Here is a 23,165-nt window from a genome sequence, read left to right as displayed (position 1 = left end):
TTGGAATTTGTCAGTATCCAGATCTTGAGGTACATTCATTTCTAATAGCACCTGTTCCAATATGTCTGTGTTTTGGTGAAAGTTTTAGCAACTCTAGTATAGATATTTGAGCAGGAGTTTTGCATAGTTGGCTGACTAGATCATATTAAATTTTGGGTACGGTGTTTGTTGTCATCGTATGTCCCTTTAAGACATATTTTTGAGCTCTAGTTGTTACATTGACAGATTTATGATCACGTTGATCTCGAATTATGATGACATTGACTTGATTATCCTTAGTTGATATATGATTGATGGTGTTATTGTAGATGTGATTGATACGAGCTCCACGTGTATCATTCGAGGTTGAAGCTCCATCCTTGTTGTAGTTTGGAAGAGGATTTTTAAAGGCTCCATGGTCACCATTTGTCTTGAGACCATCCACCATTAAATCACCTCTATCAATCATGTCCTGAACAATGCTTTTTAGTCTCATGCAATCATTTGTTTGATGACCTTTGTTGCGATGAAAATCACAAAAGTGCGAGTCATTCCACCAAGGTGGTTTGATTTGTGGTTCATAGTTGTTGATTGTTGGTAAAGAGATAATTTTGTTCGCCAGGAGTTCTCTGAATGCTGACTCCAGTGATTGTCCCAGTGGTGTGTAAATGCGTTTTTGAAAGTTGTTTGTATTTCCCCTTGAGTTTGGATTAGGTCCCTGATTAGTGTTATTGTTTTGAGCATGGTTGGGGTTGTTGGTGTTGGGTTGACCTTGATTGGTATTTGGTGTGTAAGTATTAGTGTCTTGGTTAGCACCCTTTGGATTCTTTATAGCTTGAGGATTACCTAATAATGCGAGCACAAGCTGCTTAGATCTTGGGTCATTTGATTAATTACCTCCTTCATTTCCATTGTTTTTGTTTCTAGTCCAGAATCGAGACTTGTCCAAGTTGCTGTTGGTATGGTTATTGTAATGGGATGAACTTGTTCCTTCTTTGAAGAATTTTAACATTCCTTTCTTGACACATGCTTCTTCCACTTGAATTCCATTCTCAATCAATTTAGCGAAAGATGGTATGCATTGGAGCTTGAGTCTGTAACTCATCTCACCATTCAAGTTGTCGATGAAAATTTCCATTTTCTCCTTTTCGGGGGATATCTCGAGGATATCTTGAAACCATACGCCGCCATCGTTGAAGGAAAACCATGAATGTTTCATTGTTTTTCTGCTTGGTGTTACAGATGTCTAACATGGTGATAGCATGTTGAATGTTATAGGAATATTGAGTTATGAATTTGTTGACCAGTTCATCAAATGATCTGACAGGAGGTGTGATTTTGGATAACCATTCCATTGTTTGCCCTCCCAAGCTTCTTGGGAATAACCTCATCAAATAGGTGCCATCATGAGTGAATTCAAGACTCATTGTGCATAATTTTCGAACATGATCATGGGGATCGCTTTTTCCATCATATTTGTCAAATTTGGGAACGTCTGAGTTTGGAGGAAAAGGTATCATGTTCAATCTTTTGTTAAACGGATAAGGACAAATTTCATTTAATGAATACCTTACCGTTTTCCCTTGTTGTACGTCTTGCATTTGTCTTTGTAACATTTGCATTTGTTGAGTAAGGGCAATCAAAGGGGCATTATTTGGCCGAGGGAAGAGTTCTTCCCTTGCATTAGTTCTAGGTTGAAATGGTGTATGGAACGACATGTTTTGCTCGGGGATGTGTTGCTCAGGGATGTTTTGTCCTGGTGTATTTTGTTCAGGTATGTTTTGTTCAGGGATATCTTACTCAAGGTCACGTGTTCCTCCTTCTTGTTGTCGTTCTTGATATTTGTAATGTTGAGATTTTGTTCTAAACATGTCTGTGTCAAAGTCTTCAGGAAGTTTAACCCCTTTTCTTGTGAGCATGAGTAGGCATTTTTCTTTGTCATTTTCCATGATTCTTTCCACAAGTTTTTGAAATGAAGCACTTTCTTGACATTCTTGAAGAAGTTATTCAGAAATTTTGGTATCCTCTAGATTCAGATGCTCGAAAGGATTTGATAATCTCCGATTCATGCTGGATTTTGATTGCATTTCACTTTGTTTGTTTTGTTGAGAGTGAGTAACAACAGACATCTAGTAGAAGCTTTCTGTGATAAAAGGAATGAACTCTTCTTCAATGTTTTGTTCAGGGGTTTGTGGTTCAAATCTGGGGATGTTGTAAGTGATGCACTCGTCAAGAAAGAATGCTGGATTGATCTTTCCTCCATGATTTATTTGTTGACTGAATGCGAATTTTTGACAGAATGCTCTAGTCTTCAAAGGTTCCTTGTCAAATTCATTTGATTTGTTCTAAATATATAATCGCACATGACGAAGGAAAGTTCGATGAGATTTGAAGAGTTGATGATTGATGTATAAAAATTTATTTCTTTTGGCAAGTTTTGATGGACTAGGTTGTCGTTTCTTCAACTTAATGTTATGATAAATATTCTTTCTTCTCAGAATATGAGGATTAGTCATGCACAAGCGATCAATGGTTTCCTTTGAGTTGTTTTGGATTTAGTTTGTCTTGTTTTGGAAACTTAAGTTTTATTTTATCAAAGTGAAGGTTTATATGCCCTCTCACGACAAAGTGTGTCAAACGATATGGAATACAAGCTTTCCCAATATGGAAACTCAGTTTGACAACTTGGAGTTTTTAGAACAAGTGTGTTTTGGGATGTAAATCCGCTTGATTGAAGGACCTATTTGATATCTGTGATGAGGTTTCCTGATTTTGAGTGGATAGGTATGCTTATCGTGCGACCAATTTTAGACTTTGGACAACTTTTGTTTGATGAGAAACTTACTTTGGAAATAACTTTTGATACTCTGGTTTTTGGTATTCTGTTTTGATGAAGCTTAGACTGATGAAAGGAGGTTTCCAAATTTTCTAATTTGACCTCTGTTTTGTCCCCTATTTTTTTGGTTTCTATCACGCGCTAAAGTAGAGACGCGATGCGCTATAAAAAGCTCACAATGCGCTGATGAAAAGACCCTATGCACTATGTTGCCCCCTTCTACGCGATAACTAATTTATACTATTTCAGTTTTTGCTCAGAAGGTCATGTGCTAACATGGGCCTTCTATGCGCTAACATTTAAACTTTATGCGCTAAAGGTTGACTTCAACGCGCTAAGCTGATGCTTCCACGCACTATATTATTTTCAGAATGTGCTAACTGCTATTGTTGATTTTAGATTTTTGATGAAGCGTCACTGTTAAGACTTTATGTGCTAAAGATAGGATCTGATGCGCTAAAGTATGGTTCCAACGCACTAAGATGTTGTTCTTATGTGCTAAACTACCTTGACTTGATTGTTTTCTGCAATTTTAGAGTTTTTGCCTTGAGTTTTTCAGTGATAGATGATTTTCTGAAGTAACCAATGAAAGCACAGCACCAAAGAGATAACAGTTTTGCCTAATCTAAACAATAAGTGTATGTTCTGTGAGGATGTGCTCAAATCTCCAATGTTTCAATAGGTTTAAATACAACATGCACTTCAAATAGACTCTTTATTCAAAGGTCATAAGTAATATCATAGCCCACTAGTCTCGATACTCTGTCAGCTCTGACAGTCATGTCACCCCCTAGGGGGCACTCATTTTTTTGCCTTTTGTCAGAAATTAACTCAAAGTGAATTGCTTCACAATTGAGTAGTTATCTTGGGAGATATATGGTGAGTGATCTTAGGCGCGGATTCTTCCCCACCCTTGCACTATGATATTACAAGTGTTTGGTTACTAACTTGGCTCAAAGTTTCGATGCTAAGGTTCGTAATCAAGCTTCATGTTCGGCTGTCAGTGATAAACTCCCTCGGTAGGCTTCCCAACCTTTAGAACAAAGGCTTTATGTATCTCGAGGATACTAGGGGAAGGCTAATCGCTACGCGCAACCATTGAAAAGGACTTTCGTCGCTTTCCACATTTGATTATAGTGGGTTGGAACACTTGGCGTCAAAGTCGTTTCCCACTTAGGTCGTTCCCTTCACACCGGTCAAAAATGGCTGTAAGAGTTTTTCAACCCCTCGAGAAGGCAGGCCTGCTAAAGGATTTAAATGCTGTATGACTGAAAGCGTAAGAGTAGTTTGGCTTTTTGATCACCCAATTAAGGGGAGAGCATATACCTTCTACTTTTGAGACAAGGCAAACAAGGTTCTTTTTACCTTTCAAGTCAATGATTTTCTAAGATCTATATGGAGATGTTGCTCCACAAAAACATGGTGTTTATTTCAACCTTTCATGGCAATGATTTTCTGATCTATTTGAAAAGAAAGGTCAACAAAGTAAATCTGACGTTTCATCAACAAAATAAATCGATTGTTGGCCAACAAAATAAATCGATCCAAAGGGGAAGATCTTCCCTCTTTGGTTGCAAATGATCTTAGGACTTTGTGTGATTCTTTACTTTGCCAAAAACCTAAAATGGATCCTTTTATACACCAAAGGATAGTGAAATTCTTTTTAAGCCCTTTGATTTTGCAAAAATGAAAATTTGTTTTGTTCTTTTTAGAACCCAATTTGAGAATTTTTCTCCTAGAAAAGCAAGAAAAGATTGTTGTTGTGGTTCGTTTTACAACCCAAAGTAAGGTGAGTTCAATTTTATCCAACAAAAAAATTTAAATGACTCTAAATTTTAACTAACTTAACTAAGTAAAATTTAAAACTATTTTAATTTTACAAATAAAATCCAGCTCTACCTACAAGAAATTGTCAGAGTCCTGCAAAAGTTCCAATCAAACAGTTAGGAAAATCCAGGTTTTGGTGGACTTCTACAAGTCTAATTTTAAGTTTGGTTACAATTTCATTTTTGTTTTTTGTTTGTTATGTGCTACAGGATAGACTGTACGTGCTACATGATGAGTTGGATGCACTGCTCTGTTTTTCGAATGCGTTGCTCTGTTTTCTGGATGCGTTGCCCTATTTTTTGGATGCGCTACTCTGTTTTCCTTCCGCACCGAGACCTACAAGAAAAGGTCAATTAAGATTATACGCTAAGCTAAGGACTTGACGCGCTAGAGTATAAACCTCACATGCTAAACAGTGTACGGTATGCGCTAAATAATATTCTCCATGCGTTGATTCCCGTTTCCCGCGTACCTGCAAAAGTGCTTATTTTTGAAAACCAATTTGATTAATGGGGTCGTGGGTTCAGGCCCCACGGTGGGCGCCAAAAATGTGTGCAGGAAAAGCGGGTCTATGAAACTCAAAATGTGAAAAAGTGGTCTCAAAGAGGCTTGCTCACACACCCATGAGACTTCTTGGTGCAAGTTATGGAGTCATGAAGAATGACTCAACTTCCCAAGGTTGGTTCCATGGTTCTCTATCTCACAAGGTCCCTCAAGCCAATGCCTTTTCTCTCAGATCATTGAGCAAAGTGGCTTAGGGATGACAAATGCAAGAACAAGGGATGCTTTAGATTAAATTTGCCATGAAATGCACCCTAGCTATGCATGCTTCTATAAACGAAGTAAACTAGATTATAAGATGACAAGATTAGTAGAAATACTATCCTAACATGATATACTAGTTGATGTTCTAAGCTATTGATAATAGAAATACTCTAAAATGCTATTCTAGATTAATTCTTAATACAAAAAGAGGCTAGATGTATTGATGAAATATGAGCATAAATGAGATACTAAAAGCTTGCATGGATCCTTAAAATGGAGGAAGGAGAGCTCTATTTATAGTGAAAATAGGGCAATCGATGGCCAGGATTGAAAGAGTTAATCAAGGGTCAAGTTTGAAAGTTGGCAATCCATGTTTACAATTTTCACCAATGAAATGGTGACAATTGTCAACATAAGACCAGTTGAGAGGAGAGGTAGGAAGCATTAAATGCTTGAGAAGACCTCATGGTTACCCTAGGGGGTAAGGGTTAAGGTTAGGTTAAGATTATCCATCGGATAAAGCTTTTACCCAAAGGATAAACTCTTGTGCAAGGGTTAAAGGGATAACCATGGTCAAAGCAATGAATGCTTGATGAGACCCTTGGGTTAGATGAGGGTTAAGTTAGTCAAAAAGTCTCTAACCATGCAAGAGGGTTGAGTTAACCATTAATGGTTTGGAAGACTTTTAAGGTTTTAAGTTGTTGAAGACTTGAAGCCTTTAATGGTTTTCAAAGACTTTGAAGGTTTGAGAAGTGACTTTCCTTTGATTAGGGATGTGACAATATTTAGGAAATGGGTTAGGTTAATTTAGAAGTGATTAGAAGAGTCTAGAAGGGGGTTAGGAAGAGAGTTAGGATGCAAGTGGATGAGGACTAAAATGATTTAATTAAAATAAAATGTTTTATTTCAATTTGGTTGCAATTTGGGAAATTGAATAAATTAGATTTATTCAATTTGGGGTAAAGTATTAGTTAAATATAATTTTAATTAAAAGTAGAGAGAAGGGGTTTAATTAAATAAATGATTTATTCAATTAAATGACATAAGTGAATTTAACTAAGTAAATTGAATAATTTACTTAATAAAATAGAAGAATGTAGGTAATTTAATTAAATTAGATTTAACTAAATAGAGGAATGACTCATAAAATATTCATTTTAGGAATATGGTCATTTTTATACGTCTACAGTCTCCATCTGGCTTAATTGTAGTTCTTTGGGAATTTGATATGTATCAATGGGAACCAATGGTCTACAAGACCATTTGTCAACCCACTCTTGTGATTAACATTCTTCCCACAAACAATACATGCATGAAGAGCAAAAACATACCATTTGTCTCGTATAAATTTCTAGTGAAGTTGCATTTGAACTCATAAATGAGTGCATGTCACTTGATCCTACAACTGTACAACAATATAGATAGTTTGCAATGTTAGATTCAGTGATCAACTAAAAATATCTACGAACCATTGACGTACTTTGATTACCTGGACCCATCGTAGACTTAAACCATCGCATAATTGTTTCTGCATCTATCAACTCAACACCACCTCATACTTCAAGTCTTCTCTAGCTAGGGCTCTTTTTACACATGCTCTTGCACCATTGTGCTCTCGCTTACCATGTCCAGCCTTAGTGAAATTCCAAAAATGTTGTACACTGCTTGTGATATACATCCTTGTCAACCAATAAAATATCCTTGCATTCTTGAATTGTGTGGTGCAATTATCTGACCATATTAAGTGTCGATTGTATTGTATGTTTCTTCCCTTTAAATTATCATAAAAAACTTTAAAACATCCTTGTAAAAACTCTGATGAATGAGTACGATCATCACTTATGTAGAAGTGATACTCTCTTACAACCTTTCTATCCTCCTCCGTGATATCATCTGTATGCATGAATGTTATGTGTACAAAAATAGAAACTTGTGTAGAATGATAATACATAGATTGCACTTCATTTTGAGGTTGTAGTGTATAATTTTCAGCAAAATCAACGATAGAGACAATGCTGCCAAGAGGAAATGTGTCCTTACATAACTTGAATTGCTCATCTAACCATCGAGATCTATGCGTATGCATTATGTACTCATAAACTAGTTTCTCTTGAAACATTTTCATAAATTCAGCTACACATATATCATTTTTCACTATATCACATCTCTTCAAATATTTTCCATCTTTAACTCCATATGCAACTATCTTGTATTTTCCAAAAGAAACTAGTTTCCTACCAATTTCATGTGTGCTCTTCAAATGTACACATCTTGGTAAATGTTGCAAACCACCACATATAGCACAAGACCCTTCCAAACAAGGCATCTTATAATAAATGCAACCATCATGCCTATTACATAGCACACTTGAAATAAATTCTCTTACCGACTTAGGAGGTGCTTGTATATTGCACTCCTGCAAAACATTGTTAGTGTGCAAAGTAGAACAAATATGACAAAAAATATCATAGTGCATGAAAAATTCAATATGCATCCTACAACAACACGTGGTGCGTACATGATTAATCTTAATATAAAAAAGTTTTTCCATTTGAAAAAATCTTTGAGAAATTCTTATTTGAGGAAACTTTTCAAGGAATCTTTCATAAAATTTTGTTTGAGCAGCATTAGAATCTTTACTATGTGATTTTGAACCAATAGCTTGATATGCATCAAATAGATTTCTCACAATAGTTCTTTCGCTGTTACTTTAGATGATCTTAGGCCCAGAATTTTCATTGCCTCTCTAAAATTCAAATTTTTAATCATTTGAACAATTAATTGACATCTTCCGGTTTGATTTAAGTTTTCAAAATAGTTTTGCCATATTATTTTAACCATTCTCCTACAAGTTTGTTCATTCATTTTATCAGGCATTGGCTTCAATATATTCTCATCAATGTCAATTAGATATTTTGGTTTCCTACTGTTTATGGTGAAAATGGAAACAACAATATTGAAAGACTAAATAAATTCAACCACAAAACCCTAGCCTAACAACAACAAAGATCCACCATAACATATGAAGATTACCTAAGACAATGCAAATCAAATGAAATCACAAAGATTATACCATCACATGTCCAATAGAGTTTGGATCTCCATTCTTCCTATCTCCATTGATCTTGTTTGATATATTTTCTCTCAGATTTTATGTGTGCACAAGAGCTCAACAAATAATATAAATGTGGTTGCAAGTAGGCTTGATCGCATATGAAAGTTTGAATGCTAAAAGGCTTCAAAGATCGATTAGTTGAATAGTTGATTAGTTGAATAGAATGATTAGAATGATTAGGATGATTATGAAGGAAGCATCTCCTTATATAGAAGACACTATAAGAAATGGAGGGATAAGATTGAGAGGTGTAAAAGATAGATGGTCGGCTAAAGTTAGAGGGTAGGTAGAGAAAATAAGAAAATAATAAGAGGGTGGGTAGTGTAGGAATTAAGAGATGAATGACATGTGTCATGGGTAGAAAAGGCTAATGAATTAATTAAATAAATAAAGATTTATTTAATTAATAGAGGAAGTGGGATCAATTAAATAAATAAGTATTTATTTAATTTAGAAAAAGGATAATTTAAATAAATAAATGTATTTATTTAAATGAGAAATAAGGCTAGAAGAGGATAAATTAATTAATTAAATAAATAAAGATTTATTTAATTAATAGAAGAATTAGGCTTAAAATAATTAAATAAATAAAGATATTTATTTAATTAGACTAGACAATTTTAGGTGTCTACAGCTACAAATGATTCTAGGAGGTGTTAACATCGATGCATTGTGTACATTCAATTCATCAAATAGAACAGGTGTATGCTCATCATTTAATTGATTATTCAATGTGGTATATTCTTCAATTGCATTAGGTTCATATGGTAAATCAAATGTCTCTTCTTCAATTGCATAAGGTGCATTATGTTTATTTGGTAAATCGAATTGAGATGTTGAGGATGACATACCTTCTTCTCCCATTGCTCTTATGTCATGTAATTTCTTCATACATTGTCTTTGTCTTTCTTTTTCAGCCCAACTATATTTTTTTCCACCTTGTACGTGCTCCTACGCCTTAAAAATGTTATGATAGGGCAGCGAACTAATAGACTCAATACCCCATACACGCTATTTGTAGTAAAGAAAATGTGAAGGAAAATGGAGGGAGGGAGAGAGGGAGAGGGAGAGAGGGAGAGGGAGGGAGGGAGAGAGAGAGGGAGAGAGAGAGCGGGGGGAGAGTGGGAGGGAGATAAGAAGAGAGACAGGGATGGTGTATGGAGGGAGATAGAGAGAGAGAGAGAGAGAGAGAGAGAGAGAGAGAGAGAGAGAGAGAGAGAGAGAGAGAGAGAGAGAGAGAGAGAGAGAGAGAGAGAGAGAGATGGGGTATGGAGGAAGGGAGAAGTAGGGAGGGAGAAGGGGAGAGAGGGAGAAGGTATTGAGGAAGGGAGAAGTAGGGAGGGAGAGAAGAAGAGAGGGATGGGGTATGGATGAAGGGAGAGGGGGAGAGAGGGAGATAGAGGGATGGGGTATGGATGAAGGGAGAGGGGGAGAGAGGGAGATAGAGGGATGGGGTATAGAGGAAGGGAGAAGGAGAGAGAGGGGAGAGAGAGAGAGAGAGAGAGAGAGAGAGAGAGAGAGAGAGAGAGAGAGACCTTGTACGTGCTTGAGAGAGGGAGAGAGGGAGACAATACACATACATACACACATATGTGTGTATGTATACTTAGTATATTGTATATTATATATTATTATGTACATATCAATATAAATATTATATATTATATGTATATACACATATTATATATATACAATATCATATTATACACACTCCCAAATTTTAAACAAAAGTAGCGCGTACATGTTGTTTATAGTAAAGATAGAGCGTACGTGCTTCTTACACCATAAGTATCCCGTACGCACTTTTTATACCATATGTATCCCGTATGCGCTTTTTGACTGTTTAGGCTTGGAAATAGGCCTGGATGACAAAGCTACGTTTTGGAAGTTTGATTTCCCTCCATTTCCCTCCTTTTTGACGTGTTTTATTTTATCAACTTGGTTTCTCGACTTTGTCATCATCAAGTTTACACTTTATCAAGTGGGTATTTCTAAAATTGCCACCATATTTTCACCCATCTTTTGAGCTTTCTAACCATATATTTAAAAAAAAATTTGAACAACAACATATTATTATTGAATTTCTTTTACGAGTGTCTCCATAGTTCTCACAGACATACGTGTACCATTTTTTTAATAACTTTTGATATACTTATCCAATTTTTAAAAACTTTATATATTATTGTAGTGCACTTGATTATTTACAATTTAAAAAAAAATTGTATTTTTTTGATTTTTTTAGTGCAACTTATGCTTCACGCACGAACAGGTACCTAATTTTCAGGATGTGCTCGATTGGAAAAATCATAAAAAACAAAAAATTACAAACAAATACACATATTCTAGTGCTCACTCTCAACTATCTTTTTGTCAAAGGATTTGTCAAAATACTAAATCTAACTATGACTTTTTTGATGCGCACGTCAAACACTATGTTATGTTTTCTTAGAAAAAATTAGGGTCTGTTTTTAATGCGCGAAGGATTCGACCCCCTTAATCTTATACAATTTTGAAAAAAATTAGTAGTTTGGAAACTAGATTCAGAGTAATACAATATTTGTTCTTTGATTATCTTCATATCTTGAGTGGACGACTTTCAAATTTTGCCTCCAAGTTTAGGTTCACCTGATTTCAGAAAAAAAAAGTGTCCACTTATACCCCCCTTTTTTACCACCATCTTTGTGCACTTACCCGGACAATGGATTGATCTATTCATTTTAGATGAATAAGATAAATTATCTTAATTAATTAATTAGTAATATGGTGATGACATGATGTTAGGAGATGATTTTAGGCATGTCATGAGATGTAATCGATTTTAGGTATCCACACCTACCTATATATATATATATAATGACATTAATTGACATCTATGGATAGTGAGCACTCAATATACACAAATAATTCATTCTCATATGGGAAAACAATCATAGAATCAAACTAGTGGGCACTCTTTGAGATGAATTATGGAGAATAAAAGTCAAAACATGTACTTCTATCAATCAAAAGACACAATATATTTGCATTGGGGATGAAACCAAATTTATACAACTACAAGAATCATTTTGCAATCATAATTGAAGGAGATTGGAAGAGTTTATGAAGAACGGAGAATAAGAGGAGAAGTGATAGATATCAAAATAATTGCACCATTATTCAAATGATCTCTAGTCAATACATAATAAATGGTTGAAGATAGGCGCACATAACCATTTAGAAACTTGATTACAAATGTTTGGAGCATTTTTTAATTCTATTAGTTACATGCACCATCTATAACACTTCGATGAATAAATTCTATGGCACTTGTGATCAATATGTTGAAGTGGTAGAGGTGCATATCAAACATGAGATAGAAAGAGCCATCTTAGATTGATATCATATTGTACTAAAAAGGCCAAATAATTTTGGCTAGAGGATAATCATGTTGACATCACCAAGAGGAGTGTATCCTACCATATGAAGATATTCAAAGAAGGGTTTTGATTCATTTTATAAAGGATAGATCAAGAATATCTAAATCATTAGATTGTCTTCAACATAGATAAATGGTACAATACGAATGGTGTATATGTGTTAGAAACTCTAAAAGTTCTTGAAAAGGATTAGAAATAGAAAAATAGAATGGGATTCATGAGAAATTTATGATCAATAACATGTAAACTAGGCAATATAGATATAACTATGCCATTGGAAACCATCAAAGATCAATGACTAGCACATCCTAGAGGATACCAACATGGTGAAGGTCTTAAAATTATTTTGAACATGTGTGTGTGTGTGTGTGTGTGTGTGAGAGAGAGAGAGAGAGAGAGAGAGAGAGAGAGAGAGAGAGAGAGAGAGAGAGAGAGAGAGAGAGAGAGAGAGAGAGAGAGAGAGAGAGAGAGAGAGAGAGAGAGAGATAGAGAGAGATGGATTATGATAAATAATATATGAATAATTTTCTACCAAGTCATAAAAAGGATGCAAAATGTCATGAAACCAATTTGGAGGTAGGGTTCATGTGAGTAAGGGATTCACAAATAATAAATATTTTGGACATGTTAGACTATGACATTGAAGGATTTTCATAATGTGTAGGCTAAGGTCTTATACAAAAAACATGAAAATGGAGGTTATGAATGACTTCAAGGCATCAAGAGCCAAATGAAACCTTTAGCCACGACTCTTGTAGTTCAAATATTGAGTTGTGTGAATCATTAAAATGATCTATGACTTAAAGAAGTGAAACCCATGGATCATAATGAAGATGTAAGGATCAAAGAATGCATCACATGAAGGTAACTAGAGGAATCCATCTACTACAATGTGGATTTCTCAAATAGAGTATATGTAAAAAATATGAGCTACACTATGTTCTTTGTTTATCCCATGGTGATATTTCATGATTTTTTGGTTTTAAATGATCATAGTTTTTCTCTAATCATCTGAATCCTCGAATCACTTATGTGCAACCAATTAGAGGAGGACATATAATGTCATTATTATTTCTTTGATGAGTATGGGTTGTGATTAACTCATGACCATTTTCATTCCAAATGGATTCATATTATCCATTTCACTTCAATTAAAGTTCTATTTCTATTCTAGAAAGAATGTACTTCACCCTTTTTCCTTTTTCCTTTTTGTCCATATATAGTTTTAAAAAAGTTATTGTCTATGCTTATTTTTAATATATGAACTATTTCTTAATTTTTTTTTATTTATAGATTACAAGATGGAACACTAAAAGCAAGGAGAGTGCACAAAATTATCATCCTTAAAAATGTATCCTTTAAATGAGTATATGAATATTTAATTTGATATTGACTTGTTTTACATTATCATGCATTTTCATAGTAGATCACATATAAACCAAACATGGACAAAATGTAAAGTGGATTTTTTTACACCTTTCTCTTTTCCCTTCATTATGGGCCCATGTTGAAGAGGTTGTCCTTTGTGTAATGACTAATGTACAAGTAACATATTTTTGCCATTAAAGTCAACAAGTAATCTAATCATATCTACACATATTCCAAGGGAATTTGATCTTTGATCTTTAGTTTATTCATATATTATATTAGGTAAAATTTATAGGCATAGAATTTACCTAATTTAGTTCTACAAGTAGATAAAGGACTCTAGAACTTAAGAATTTAAATTTTGAGCCTAAGTTGACCCCCCAACTAGTTGTTATATGTCAACTTGGGCACAAAATTTGTGAGCTAGTGTGTTCTAATTAAGAACAAACACTATTTCAATTTGCACTTATGAATTTCAGTGGAGAAAATATCGGAGAAATCAAATAGAGAAATAAAGACGTATTCATAGAATCACAGACCATCTACATTGCATGGTCAACTTATATTGACATCTATTATGCATCATTTATATTTTCTTGTTTTTTTTTTCTTTCATTTTACCAAATTATTAAATGAATAATAATGGCTTGACCAAAGAAGGACAATCCTAGCCTAGCGCAATACTAAACGATGTTAACACAAACAATCCATTTACAAATAGCAAGATAAATGATTTTTTGATATTCAAATTATCAACTTTTAAATCCATACACATGATTCAAATCTTTACATATGAAAGCTATTTTTATAGTCATTAAAAAAAAACTAAAATGACAAACAATAAATTTATTGACATACTGACAATTTAAAAAAGGAAAAATTTAAAAAATATTCATCAAAATTAAACTAAATACTATTATTTTAATTATTTTATTTTTAAACATTTAACAATTCCAACTCTTTATATCTCAAGAACTCCATTATGACATTATTTAGAGAGTTCTAGTTTTTTTGTGGGTCCCTTAACTTTTCCTAAATATTTTTTTGGTCACTTTTTATAAGTAGATAGTGACATGTCATTTTCTCCATAATCCATTTCATGTGAGTGTCCTCCTTTCACCTTTTCCCCAAAGTACCAAGGAAATAAGTTTCTAGTTACTTCTATTAGCTTTTGAGATTTAAGGTTTTCAAATTATAATAAATTTTTTTTTATGAAGATGGTAAAGAAACAAAAGTGTTATTTTATTAAAAAGAAAATTATATATAAATATATATTATAGAAATAATTTCAAACAAATACAACTTTATCATATTATACAATATGACATTATTTAACAAGAAGAATTTAATTATTAAAATCAAATCTAGAAGAATTATATCTTTGGTTATAATTAAAAGGACCTTGCTTCTTGTTTTGGAATTTTGTTTATATATAATTCTTACTAAGAATGCACCTAATATAGATTTGCTTATTTATTCTCTATGTGATATGGTGCATTGAGTAATATAATGAAAAAAAAAAGGAAATGCCCATACCACTTTGCAGGGCTAAATATCTTTAGCATTAAATATTCACAATAGAGATTGGATTCAGTGAAAATATTTTGATATAATCAATAGTTTAAGAGGCCCACTGACAATTTAAAATATAATATAATGCTCATGTTCTTTGGTATGAATGTTTGGACAAAGTGTTTCTTTTTTTTTTTTTATCTAATTCAAATATGCTCTTGTAGTACAAAAAATTATACTTAGTTCTTTGTGTATGTCCAACTTTTTATATTGGCATTTAAGTTGAAAATGAAGTTTTTAAAATATTTTCTACATTCCCTTCCATAACATTCATAAATGGGGTGAATTTGATGGAATAACGTTGTAATTACAGCTTGTAATATATTTTCATAACATTCAATAATTTATTATATTTTTCATTTAAAAAAATATTTTTTTGTGTAATTAAAAAAATAAGAATATTAGTCTATCAATTCAATTCGTAAGAGTAGGTAGAGGATTTAAATTTCTATTATTAATTTTAAAATTATTAATTTAAAATTCAAATGTCTTTTTCTTGTTATCGATATCTTTATTAAAATATGTTACTTTTTGTATTTTTAAGGTTTTACATTTTATGAGAATATAAATCAATCAATCATATTAGATAGAAAGTGATGCTTCTAGTTATAATAATTTGCATTTATTTGAAAACAAAGTCCTAACACACACCACTATAATCTACGTCTGCATGAGTTGCCCTCCACTCATGTAGAGGTAAACCTAGAGAACTGAATGTCTGTTGGGACCCATGAAACGAAATCCTAAAATACACCACTATAACCCACATCTACATGAGCTAATCTCTACCCATGCAGAGGTAAACCTAGAGAATTGAATAATTGGTGCGACACATGAAACAAAGTCCTCACACACACCACTATAACCCACATCTACATGAGTTGCCATCTACCAATGCAAAGGTAAAACCTAGATAATCAAATATTTGATGAGACCCATGAAACAAAGTCCTAACACAAACCACTATAACCTACATTGCATGAGCTGCCCTCGACCCATGTAAAGGTAAACCTAGAGAATTGAATATCTAATAAGACCCGAAATCCTAACACACACCACTATAACCTCCTTCTCTACGAATTCTTTTAAACCCAAAAAAATCGAATCTACAACTATCATCTATATTTTTCAACAACTCACAAAAACCAATACATATCAAATTACAAGATAATTCCCACTAAAACCAAGAGCACAAACATCTCCATAATAGATAATTCCCAAAAATACCCACTAAAACCAAGAGAGCAACCATTCCCCAAGGTCATTGAATCACACAAGAAGATATCCAACCGTGGAAAGTGACTTGGACCACCCATATTTAGAGCACTTACAGATAAAAACAATGGAGGACCCTACAACTGAAAGAAGAGATTTTTTCTGCACATTTTTGGTTAATCTTCCCACAGTGACATCAATCGTCTTGATCTTAGGTTTTAGCAGTTGCCCACATGCAAACACAAAGCAATCCGACAGCCAGCATGTGATTCATCTCCTCCATCGCTGTCAGTCACACTATACTCTAAACAAATTCATATCAGAAAAACAAAACACTACGATCGAATCAAAGATTCAATCCTATTTGTCAGTCGATGACACTAATCCGGGCAGTGAACAATGCCAATGGGCATAATTTTTATCACTTTTTGACAGTTGTACTGATTAGCGATAACAGCGGACATTTGTTTTCACAATTCAACTCTCTGCAGTGGACTACACTCAGTATTTTGCAGCCTTTTTGTAACGTGACGAGTACTAGAACCTAAACTTTTTCAGAGTATATTTGTGTGTGGGGGAGATGCTTTGGAACTTGCAAAGGATCAGGAAAGAAGTTTGCTATTATATGTAATCATCATTTGATGGATCGTGGTTACAGTAAAGGAAGAATGTGGGCTTTGCTTTTGTTGTATGGAGTTGTTGGACTGGCTGTACTGTGTGAGGGGGCCTGCAACTTTCCTGCAATTTTCAATTTTGGGGACTCTAGCTCTGATACAGGGGCCATCCATTTTGTCTTTCCGTATAATATGCTTGCTGAGAATCCTCCCTATGGGAGAACATACTTTGGAAGGCCAGTTAATAGGTACAGCGATGGGAGATTGTCCATTGATTTTATGGGTATGTATGTGCATCTTTCTGCAATCCAAATGTGTTTGTGTATCAGTTGTTCAAAAAATTGAATTTGTGTGGTGTTGATTTTCAAAAACCCATCTTTTTTTAATGTCTTTTCTCAGGTCTTTCATGTACACTAATTGATCTGTGATAAACTTGTTTAGCGCTTGGATTCTATTGAGTATGATCTGAATTGTGAATTCAAAATCATATACAATTGATTCTAGAAACAATCTCATGAATCTACCTGCTATTTCGATTGTAATACCCACAACAAATTCTATTTTGAATATATGTTTAGATAACAGCTTGTTGTTTTCCACCATGTGTGACACAGTCCAAGATCAGATAGCTCCACACAGGGATTCCTATGGGCTTTTGCACTGCTACCAAAATGCAGTCCACTAAGTTCCATTTGCTAATCTGCATGGCCACATTTCTGATGGCACTAGAAACATCCATGGACAGAGCTGTAATTCTGATGATCAATTATGACGTAAAGCTATGAATGAATGACGTCTACGAGACTGAACAGTCTAAGAGATTGAGAATAACAGTCTTAACTTCTTCTGAGGATGCCATTATGCAGGTTATAGAAACAGCTAAACCCAGAGGAGTCCCAACTCCTGCAGGTTATCCAGTTGTATCAGCATAATGCAGAGGATGCCATTGCCCATGCCTTTAGCTCCTAAGAATATAATGGGTTCACTGTTTTAAATTAGGCATATCTACAAGTAAAACTCAGTTAAAAAACCAGTCCAGAGATCACTAGAAGGTCACGGGTTCAATTAGCTGGGAATTCATCTACTTTTCTGCTAAAACATGCTTAAATCACCTTGATTAATACAGTTTTAAATGGGTACTATCACTGATTTGTAGAATTCAAATGTCTTTTATCTTTCATCTATTTCCACCATGTCTTTTCACAACTGTATTCCATATATATTCTTAATTCTTTTTAAATTCTCAAATGAAAACAACTGGATTACACAGATATCACCATCTGTTAAGCCTTTCTATCCATTTTTTGTTCATATGAATTCTTAACTTTCTTTGCTTTTAATAAAATGTAGATGAAAAGTCGATTCTTTGTTAAAACTGGTGGAATTTCAACTCTTGATTTGACATTTAAGCCAGATTCAGTGTCTCGAAGGTGCTCTAACAAAAAGTTCGAATTTTTCGATGGATTCAAACAGCATATGCACTTGGGTTACCATTTCTGAGTCCATACTTGCAGTCTGTGGGGTCTAATTACGCTCACGGGGCTAACTTTGCAGCAGCGGGGGCCACAGTGCGAGATCTCTCATTCATTGCTCCGATTTCTCTCACTGTTCAAGTCAATCAATTCAAGATCTTCAAGCAGCAAGTCTTGGCAACAAAAGGTATATATGTCGGCTGCTGCATTCATTACAGTTACATTTTCAGATAATTTATTGTGAAATCTGAATCGATTTTATAAATACTTTTATAATATTGTGAATATCGTTTAGATGTAATGAGTACTGAGTGTATCATTCATTTTATGAGTGAATATCATTTAGATGCAACATAAGTTCTTGTGAATCACTACTCACGAAACATGAGTCAAATTAACATGAATTCTTGTAAATCGTTACTCATTAACCTAAATCAATAAATTTGACTTAAAAACTATACAGTTGAATTTTAATAGCAATATCATCATTTTTTCTTGACCAGTCATTATCTTCAATCATTCTTCTCACTTACTCTTTCCTTATGTGGTGCATGCACTTTGATTTAAACTCTTCTAAACAAATTTATAAGTCAGCCTCACGTGTATACGTTTCAGTATAATAAAGACAGAGTGTCTGTATACTACAGACAAAAGGACAGTTTTTGTTTCCTGTCTGCAACAAGTCCAAATTGGTATATGTGCAAGGTTTGTTTTATAAGGAGCTATGGATCACTGTCATTAAAATATAATAAAATCTTTCAGTCTGCTGGATATAGGGAGTCAACCAATAAGGTACTGTGTGTAAAATTAGAAGTTCCATTTCTGGTAGTAGTCAGTAGTGAATGGTGATAGTCATGGGTTCCTGCAAACTCTGCAGCAAAGTGCAATGCAAAAATCACGTGTGGGTAAAAAACAGAAATAAAAACAAAAGAGACCATGCATGATGCAACAGTGCCTCTTAAATGGCAAGATGTTTATTTGCTGTGTTTTGCAGGTAGTCAGGGATATCTTCCAACAGCAGATACATTTAAAAAAGCAATTTATATAGTGGAAATAGGTGGAAATGACTTCAGCTATGGTTACATGAACCTCAAACTCACCCCTGCCCAACTCAAGCAGACTATTCTGCCCATTGTGGCAAAGGGTGTTGCAAATGCTGTTAAGGTATGACAATCAGATTTTCTATTCAATATTTTACTAAATAGGAAAATTTGTTTACTGTACTGTATTCTGTTAGATTCTTTATGTTGTCTTTTGCATTTCAATGGTTTCTGTCTTTAAATGTTTTGATACTGTTTTAGTCAACAATGTCTATGTAGCATATAGAATGCAACTTGATTTAGACATTTTTCTGTATTTATTAATTAAATCAAAAATCAGAATACAGATACTGGTATTTTAATCTGTAAGACCTATCTTAGATAATGTATAATTTGTATTCTTTTGGCTTGTACCGCCTTCTTTTTGATTCTCCATGTCTTTTTTTAGACTTTTGTTTTCGTATCTTTAGGAACTCAGCTATTAACTGTTTGAAACCTATTCTAATATAATAAAACTATCTTAAATAGTGTATAATTTGTATTTTTTGACCTAATTTGATATTTAAAGCTGTTAACTTGTACTGTCTTCTGTCGATCCTTCATATCTTCTTTTAGACTTTAATTTTCATATCATTACTAACTTAACTTCAGAAAGAGTCTATTGACTGTTTGAAACATATTCTAATGTAATAGAGCTATCTTAAATACTGTATAATTTGTATTATTTTGGCCTAATTTGATATAAAAAGTTGTTGAATGTACTCTCTTCTGTTGATTGTTCATATCTTCTTTTAGACTTTTGTTTTCATATCTTTACTAACTCAACTTTAGAAGAGTCTATTAACTGTTTGAAACATATTCTAATGTAATAGAGCTATCTTAAATAGTGTATAATTTGTATTCTTTTGGCTTAATTTAATATTTAAAGTTGCTGACTGTACTATCTTCTTTTTGATTCTTCATATCTTATTTTAAACTTTCGTTTTCATATCTTTACTAACTCAACTTTATAAAGTCTATTAACTATTTGAAACCTATTCCAATGTTTTTTTTCAATCACCAAGAAATGAGTCTTTACTGACTCAGTCTAAACATTCCTCTTTCCTTTGTTGAATTGAATATAATTTTCTCGAGGATTGTAGAATAAGATTTGAATCTTTACTATTCCAGCCTTGAATAATCTATTTTAATGTAGGTATTTACATTTGTCTAATAAATTGATAATGACTAATGTTTCAATGGGTCCATCTATATAGGACTTGTATAATGCAGGCGCAAGCACAATTCTAGTAAAGGATGTGGGGCCACAAGGATGCCAACCCTTTTGGCTCACTTATTTCTCTCATTCTTCCTCAGACTTTGACAAGAATGGCTGCTCTATTTCTTACAATGATGCAGTGCTTTACTACAACCAGCTATTGAGAGGACAACTAGCAGGATTGCGGGCCCAGCTCAAGGGGGCTACCATTATCTACGTCAACACCTTCGACATCATCTATGACTTCATCGTCAATTCATCAAAATACGGTGAGTCATAAAATCTACGAGTCCGTAACTTCAAATCTTGTAGGAGGTAGGATATGTATGTCTCATATTGAAATATACTAAGTGGGTATGTATTTCTCATCTATGATTTTATCGCTAATCTACAAACTTACTTAAATTTATACAATACTTGAAACGTTTTTACAGGGTTCAAGCAGACCGTTAGAGCGTGTTGTGGAATTGGAGGGAAATACAATTATATATACTCTATACAATGTGGAGTAAGTGGCAAACTCAATGGCCAAACAGTAAAGGCAGAGTCATGTGCAAATCCAGCCACTTATATAAATTGGGATGGAGTCCACTGGACTGATGAGGCCAACAAAATTCTAACCAGGCAAATTTTGGGAGGAAAATACTTTGAACCTCCTTTTTCATTTGCAAGCCAATGCAATTTAAGACCGATTTGATTGAGATCAGCTTTGGGTACAACATGAAAAGATGATTTTTGTCCAGTGTTAACATTTGGTTATATATTTATTATTTTGTATGAGTTAACTAGAGTCCCAAAGAAAACTTAATTAAGAAAGTTTAGAGTAATCATGAAAAGATCTGATCGAGAAATTATTGATATTTGACCACTATATATTATTTCCCGTGACATACGTGAGCCTGTCTGTTCTATTTGGATGCATCTCGTGAAGAATTAATTATATTCCTCTCGAATTTATCAATAAATTATTAATAACTTTTTCCCCACACTTTACAAAATATAGCAGTGTCTTACATGTGAAAGTGGTTTTATGGAGGAGGTTTTAGGAGGAATTTATATAGGATAAATACATTTTTATATTTTCAATTTTTTTTTGTTTTTTTGGGTGTTTTTAGGATGAGTTTAGGAATTTGAGATTTTTTCAGTATTAAATTAATGTCTAGTGAGTTTAAAATTTGTAGTATTAGTTGTTAAAGAAATTTCGTTAACATTTTTAACATTTGTTTGTGTAAATTAGATTATGACATTGTAAGTTTTTGAAATTTTCCAAGTCAAAGTTTTGAGTGTATTTGTTGTTATAAAATCTATGAAACCATTTGGTTGTGAAATGATTCTAACAATTCTTAGCAACACTTGCTAAAACATTCTAGGCAGTTCTATTTAGAGAGTCACTAGGGGAAGAGTACCAATAGATACCATAGTTCCAATAACCGTCACCTTATTGTCATGTTGACCCCCCAATAGTCTTCATAGTGAAAACACCATTAATAAATTTGTTTTGTACCAATAGCCGATCATTTTTTGTAATTAATTGGCCCATTTGTGCACAACTATTGGAACATTTGTCCCATTTGTGTACCACTATTGGAACATTTGTGCACCACTATTGGGACATTTGTCAACAAGTACTAGCGATTTTGAGTTTACGGTTACTAGAACATCTTTAGTTAGGTATCAGGTGACACTTTGAAATGTGTACTTTTTGACCTTTGTGCGCATAATTGATTTCACAACGTGCATCGTTACTACCCAGAAGCCAGATCAATAGCTATAAGTAGTTAAGTCGCATACGAAGACAACTAAAAAAAAAAATTAAAATCCGATGTACTGTTTAGGATATGTGGATGCGCGAAGTTAGCTATGACGGCTATCGGTGCTCTTCCCCTACCTTAATGTTATGTTTTTACACATATATGATAGAATTTGGGACTTAAAAACAATTAGTTAACGTGATTCTTAAAAATAAATAATTCATGAATTGTTTGTTTATTTAACCACTAATAACAAACAACTTACCTACTAGTTTATAAGACATACTATCTATATTTTAAATATATAAGAGTGAAAAAAGTATAGGTGTGATACTATTGCAAGAGATGAAATTTGATTCTACTAAAAAAGGTATAGCTTTTTTTAGAGTAACTTCAATTAATTACATTAGGGTAAATCATTGAAATATTTTAGGGAGTCCTATTTAGAATTGCTACCTTAATATTACGTTTTTTTAATATATAATAGAATTTGGGGCCTAAAAGTAACTAGTTAATGTGATACTTAATAATAAATAATTCATAATTTGTTTATTTAAATAATTTATCTATATTTTAAATATATAAAAGTGAAAAAAGTATAGAGATGATATTATTGTATGAGATGAAATTTAACTCTACTAGATAATTTATAGATTTGTTTGAGAGTGATTTCTATTAATTACATTAGGATAAATCAACAAAAGTTTATCATTATATTAATCTACTATATATATTATGTTGATTGTACCCATTTTTAAAATTTGACTTTAAGACTAGGAAAATGCTACTAAAAACAAGCTAAAATGTTCTAAGAAATGAATTGGTGGAAATGACAACAAATTGAGAGACTAAAACCACTTTTTGATTATAGAATCAAAAATTTTAAAAATAAAGAACCTAGACTAAACAGATGACTCTTTGTTGTAAATATCAATGC

General features: G+C 33.3%; 1 protein-coding gene across 1 annotated transcript; it reads left to right on the top strand.

Annotated features, from left to right (window-relative positions):
* Positions 1–16,524: 16,524 nt before the first annotated feature.
* On the top strand, positions 16,525–21,367 carry LOC131074822 (GDSL esterase/lipase At4g01130). Its single transcript, XM_058011527.2, has 5 exons — positions 16,525–16,990; positions 18,181–18,366; positions 19,174–19,343; positions 20,476–20,746; positions 20,912–21,367. The coding sequence occupies exons 1-5, from the start codon at positions 16,735–16,737 to the stop codon at positions 21,172–21,174; spliced, it is 1,146 nt and encodes a 381-aa protein (XP_057867510.2). The 5' UTR covers positions 16,525–16,734; the 3' UTR covers positions 21,175–21,367.
* The last annotated feature ends 1,798 nt before the right edge of the window (positions 21,368–23,165 follow it).

The sequence above is a fragment of the Cryptomeria japonica genome, chromosome 6 (assembly GCF_030272615.1).
Source record: "Cryptomeria japonica chromosome 6, Sugi_1.0, whole genome shotgun sequence".
Taxonomy (NCBI): Eukaryota; Viridiplantae; Streptophyta; class Pinopsida; order Cupressales; family Cupressaceae; genus Cryptomeria; species Cryptomeria japonica.
The sequence above is the reverse complement of the archived record's forward strand: the minus strand, read 5'-3'. Positions and strand labels throughout refer to the sequence as shown.

Bases quoted from the DNA above. Each gene is read 5' to 3' on its own strand.
- LOC131074822 (XM_058011527.2), top strand. From the start codon at position 16,735: ATGGATCGTGGTTACAGTAAAGGAAGAATGTGGGCTTTGCTTTTGTTG. The intron at 18,367-19,173 runs GTATATATGTCG...TGTGTTTTGCAG, and splicing joins GCAAGTCTTGGCAACAAAAG to GTAGTCAGGGATATCTTCCA. The intron at 20,747-20,911 runs GTGAGTCATAAA...ACGTTTTTACAG, and splicing joins CGTCAATTCATCAAAATACG to GGTTCAAGCAGACCGTTAGA.